This window comes from Macrobrachium nipponense, chromosome 45 (assembly GCF_015104395.2).
Source record: "Macrobrachium nipponense isolate FS-2020 chromosome 45, ASM1510439v2, whole genome shotgun sequence".
NCBI classification, from domain to species: domain Eukaryota; kingdom Metazoa; phylum Arthropoda; class Malacostraca; order Decapoda; family Palaemonidae; genus Macrobrachium; species Macrobrachium nipponense.
Genome location: NC_061105.1, coordinates 34,750,527 through 34,755,526, shown reverse-complemented (window position 1 = coordinate 34,755,526; position 5,000 = coordinate 34,750,527). Strand labels below are relative to the sequence as shown.

The window sequence follows — 5,000 nt, the reverse complement described above, 5'->3', positions numbered from 1 at the left end:
TAAGAGCTTTCGAACCTTGTACAAGTTCATCTTCATCTTGACTGCCTGGTACCAGGCAGTCAAGATGAGATGAACTGTACAAGTTCGAAAGCTTTTTTAATATCCATTAAAGACCATATACTCGCATGCTATATTATTGTGGACCTGCAACCATTATTATATTATAATTTTTTTTTTTTTTTTTGCTCTATCACAGTCCTCCAATTCGACTGGGTGGTATTTATAATGTGGGGTTCCGGGTTGCATCCTGCCTCCTTAGGAGTCCACCACTTTTCTTACTATGTGTGCCGTTTCTAGGATCACACTCTTCTGCATGAGTCCTGGAGCTACTTCAGCCTCTAGTTTTTCTAGATTCCTTTTCAGGGATCTTGGGATCGTGCCTAGTGCTCCTATGATTATGGGTACGATTTCCACTGGCAACAATATCCCATATCCTTCTTATTTATATTTTCAGATCTTGATACTTATCCATTTTTATTTTTTCCCTCTCTTTCTCTTCAACTCTGGTGTCCCATGGTATTGCGACATCATTATTATTATTATTATTATTATTATTATTATTATTATTATTATTATTATTATTATTATATGTTTGCTTTTTCTTGATGTTATCACAGTTTCAGTGGCTGTTGATACTGCTGCTGTTGTTATTGTTATTATTGTTTTTAATAGTGCTATTTTATAGCTGCTATGAATTTGCTTCAGGTATTATTAGGTACTTAACACACAAACTTACATACACATATTCATAGGCATGCTGACATTCTTGTGTATTGTATGTAACACACGTGAATTTATTTATTAATTTTTAAAAGATAATTCGATAGAAATAAACGTTGATTCCAACAACTGACGCATACTGACGAAGACTAAAATAGATTAAAATAGCTTACACAGTCCGGGTTTTTTTTTCCCTGCAATTTCGAAACAGGCGCACAGTGGTAACTGAAAGGCGCACAGTGGTCCTTTCAGTTATGAAGCAAAATATGTTCTCTGATCTGGTCATTGCATGGATAGGTGATCAGCTATGCAAACAAAATGTCGACCAATAAATTTTCAGAACCTAAAGTAGTAAGAAATAGTTGAGAACTGGAACATCTGATTTTTTCCCTTAAATTGTTGTTGAGTAGCAGCAACGGAAGGAATAACGGAACATCGTTGTTGTTGTTGCTGTTGTTGTTGTTGTTTCATTTGGTTGTATGCATAAACGATCATATGGAAACAGCCCTCTCCCTCTAAATTGGGGATTTAGCTTCAATCGCCTCTTTTCAAAATGTAATGCGATCTGCCTTATTCATGTTCTGTGGCATGTGATGTTATGTATAACCCTTTTATTATTATTATTATTTTACTACTACTACTACTACTTCTACTACTACTACTACTACTACAACCACCACTGATTTTCCTTATGTTATCATTAAGGTACGTCCACACTATACAAAGACACTTTGTTAACCTATCACACAACTATCGCAAACGGGTTTGAATACAAGGTAATGACGTGTTGGAATTCCTAAACCAATGTTTCATACAATCATCCAACATAGGCCAAATACTCGTTCTCCACTTCAGATCGTTCAACGTGTTTGTGACATGCGTGCGATAATTTGCCAACGTGTGTCCATGGCATGTTTTATGACTTAACTTATTCTTAATTTTAATATACCTTTGTTCCTACACGATATACAGACTGGTCGCCCCCTTACAATAGGAATTACTTAAGACGTGGCCTGAAGTAATTCCTATTGTGAAGGACCTAGGTTTGTATAGTTAGGAAAAATAAAATTTACTTTCAAAAATTGTGATTTTTAGTAAAGAAGGAAGCATGAGTAAAAGTATTTTTTGTGAGTATGGTTTCTAGTATGAGATCGTGTGCATATTTGCAGTGTTTCAGTTCACTTTAATTCGTTCATCATCATACTGAATGACCTATTGGGTCCCAGTGCTTGGCCTCAGGCCTACACCTGGTATTTTATGCTAATCCTTCGGGTCAGCCTCATGAGAGCTGAAAGTTAGCTCAGTGGTCGGGTTAAACTAATTTAATAATAATAAAAATAATAATAATAATGGCGTGTTTTATTAGTGCGTCTGCACTCTTGCAATGCAAAATTGGCATAAAAACTGACTAAAGACCAGAGGAAAAGGCCATTAGCTCCCTAGAACAGTTTACACAGAATGGATATCCTAATGTGTAAAAAGAAGACCATCTGTGAAAAAAGAAGAGACACATTAAAAAAAAATTAGAATACCCTCTGGTTTTTCTTCACAGTCTAAATTCATTATCACTATGTGTATTACGTGTAAATGGATATCTCTCGCTTTTTACACCCATAATACAGTACATGCGTAAGACTAATAACCTCGCCCAATAGAGACTTGCCGAGGAATGTCATAAATTTAACATCTGGAGTCTATCTTCTTACAGGAGTATGGTGGATTTATATATGTATATGTATATATAGATAGATAGTAATTGATAGATAGATAGATAGATAGATAGATAGATGTAAGATTAAGCCTTCTACCCCTAACTGCTGTATTATGAGTGTAAAAAAAATGAGAAATATACATGTACACGTACACAGTATGATCATGAATTAGACTGTGAAGAAACACCAGAGGGTATTCTGATTGTCTTAAATGTGGCCCTTCTGTTTTCACAGATGGCCTTTTTTCACACATTGGAATGTAACTATAAAAAATTATTTTGCTGTCAAACCACCTTACATTCTTCTACCTTTGTGCTGTCGATATAAATGTGTATTTAAAGTCACCTCCAAAATAATAAGTCTCGTCCCCTAAGGCTGTGTTTTGTTGTACTAGTCAAGCCAAGAGGCCAGCTGAAGTGCTCGAGTAGGTTTTTCAGGGACGGTGAGTAGTTGAGGAGAGAGAGAGAGAGATAGATAGAGAGAGAGAGAGAGAGAGAGAGAGAGAGAGAGAGAGAGAGGAGAGAGAAGTAATAAGCAGCAGCAGACATTAGTGATGATCAGCACGAAGTCCAAATTTGTCCTCATATCATGGTTGAAAAATTGGTGACGGTATTCTCTCTCTCTCTCTCTCTCTCTCTCTCTCTCTCTCTCTCTCTCTCTCAGTTATTTCAGTCCCTGAAGATATTTGCAATTTGGGAGGTACATTTTCAGAAGGGAGGTTGCCACAGAAATTGATTTATTTTGATACTTTCAAATATATGATATATTATATATATATATATATATATATATATGCATTTATATATGTATACATATATATATATATATATAATCTCTCTCTCTCTCTCTCTCTCTCTCTCTCTCTCTCTCTCTCTCTCTGATATATATATATATATATATAATATATATATATATATATATATATATATACACGTATGTATGTATGTATATATTTGTGTATGTTTGTGTGTATATATTGATATACATTTATGTAAGCCATGGCTGGAATGTATGAAGGGGCAATTGAGCCAACTCTTCGGTTGAAGTGAAATGTATTTGTTGAATGCAAATGAAAGAAAAGATGGATGCTGGTGTCATGAATCTTTAGCCCAGTACCTTATATATGTAGCATAAAAAGAAGTTATATTCTATTGTGGAGATACAATGACGGACTGGTGAAAAGAACTGCGTGGCTGGAAGGGTGAATCATCCGAGTATTTTGAGGTAGTTTGGTCTTGTGGCGAGAATGGAGGACTGAGGGTTGGTGAAAAGCAGTGAAAAGCATACAGTTGGGAAGTGTTAGAATGGAGGAAGAGAGGAAGACCTAGGAACGGTTAGATAGATGGTGTGGAAGAGCTATTAGAAAGAAAATGGCTTTAACATCCAGAGAGCAAGGAGTTATGTGTAAGATAGGGGTAAGTTGCACTGTGTGAGGTTGTGGGGTGGGATTCAGGGCTCTGCTAATGATTCTTCTGTGTACGAATAGGTCTATGGCGTAGCTGATATATTTGAAGTTTTCTCTATGGGTTTTCATCCACGATTCAGCAGTTTGGATTGGGTGGTGTTGAAAGGAAACAGCCCTCTGGTTTCTGAGCAAGTCTTTATTGGTGAGGTTGCTTTCCCCTCACCCTTTAACCTGACCCAAACTGGTACTTATTTATTGTTAGCTGGACTTGTGATCAATTACAGTATGGAGAAGAATCGGTCCCAGTAATCCTTAGGACTTGTGTTGCTAAGCCACGGCACCCACTGACTTACCTCGATCTCACTGGGATGGTAGGGTCCTGTTTCAGTAGAATCTGCCAGACCAGAGTATGGCTTGAAGTCTGGACCTTGATAGTGAAGTTAATGAGGCCAAAAGACACCAGGGGATCGTTTCATTCCCGTCCTTCTTGGGTCACCAATAGAGACTTACTGCCGCACCTACATAATGCTTTGTATATATACTCTTGTATGACATCCTATGTCTATATTTTACCAGTGATCAGGAGCACAGAAGGAAGTGCTTGAAATATATGGTTGCAACGTTCAAATAGTGTTTTATGGGTCTTTTATCTTCACATCCATTTATGTTCATTGTTGTAAACAGAACAGACCCAAAGCATTTATTGTGAACATAACTTTTAATGTTCTAAAGGGTCCACAATAATACAAAGTGTAAAAAGTCCGTGTATAATTTTGAAGACTTTTCAGAAAGCTTTCGAACCCTTCCCTGGGTTCATCTTCCCTGGACTGAAGATGAACCCAGGGAAGGGTTCGAAAGCTTTCTGAAAAGTCTTCAAAATTATACACGGACTTTTTACGCTTTGTATTATTGTGGACCCTTTAGAACATTATATTACTCTCGTGATAGAGAGTTTTTCCCTAATAACATTTAATGATGACTTAATAATATTTTTTTCTTGTTCTTCCCTTTCAGCTGGTGAAGGCGCCTGGTGCTGTGGTGGGTGGCGAGGGCTTTTGTCTCCAGACGAATAATATGGTCTCAGGCACTTCCACCACCGCCAGCCATGATGGTCCTGAGCCTGAGGTGAGTGTTTGTGGATAATGGTTCCCGATGATTTTGGC

The 5,000-nt window shown here is 37.2% G+C and overlaps 1 protein-coding gene across 5 annotated transcripts in view; it reads left to right on the top strand.

Moving 5' to 3' along the window:
* The window catches only part of LOC135214466 (uncharacterized), a 422,924-nt gene that overhangs the window by 97,020 nt on the left and 320,904 nt on the right, over window positions 1-5,000 (top strand). For all 5 annotated transcript variants that reach the window (XM_064248810.1, XM_064248805.1, XM_064248804.1 and 2 more), the window contains one exon: window positions 4,852-4,962. In XM_064248810.1, coding sequence (XP_064104880.1) covers window positions 4,912-4,962 — 51 coding nt within the window. In that variant the 5' untranslated portion in view covers window positions 4,852-4,911. Of the gene's footprint in view, window positions 1-4,851; window positions 4,963-5,000 lie in introns of those variants that run through there.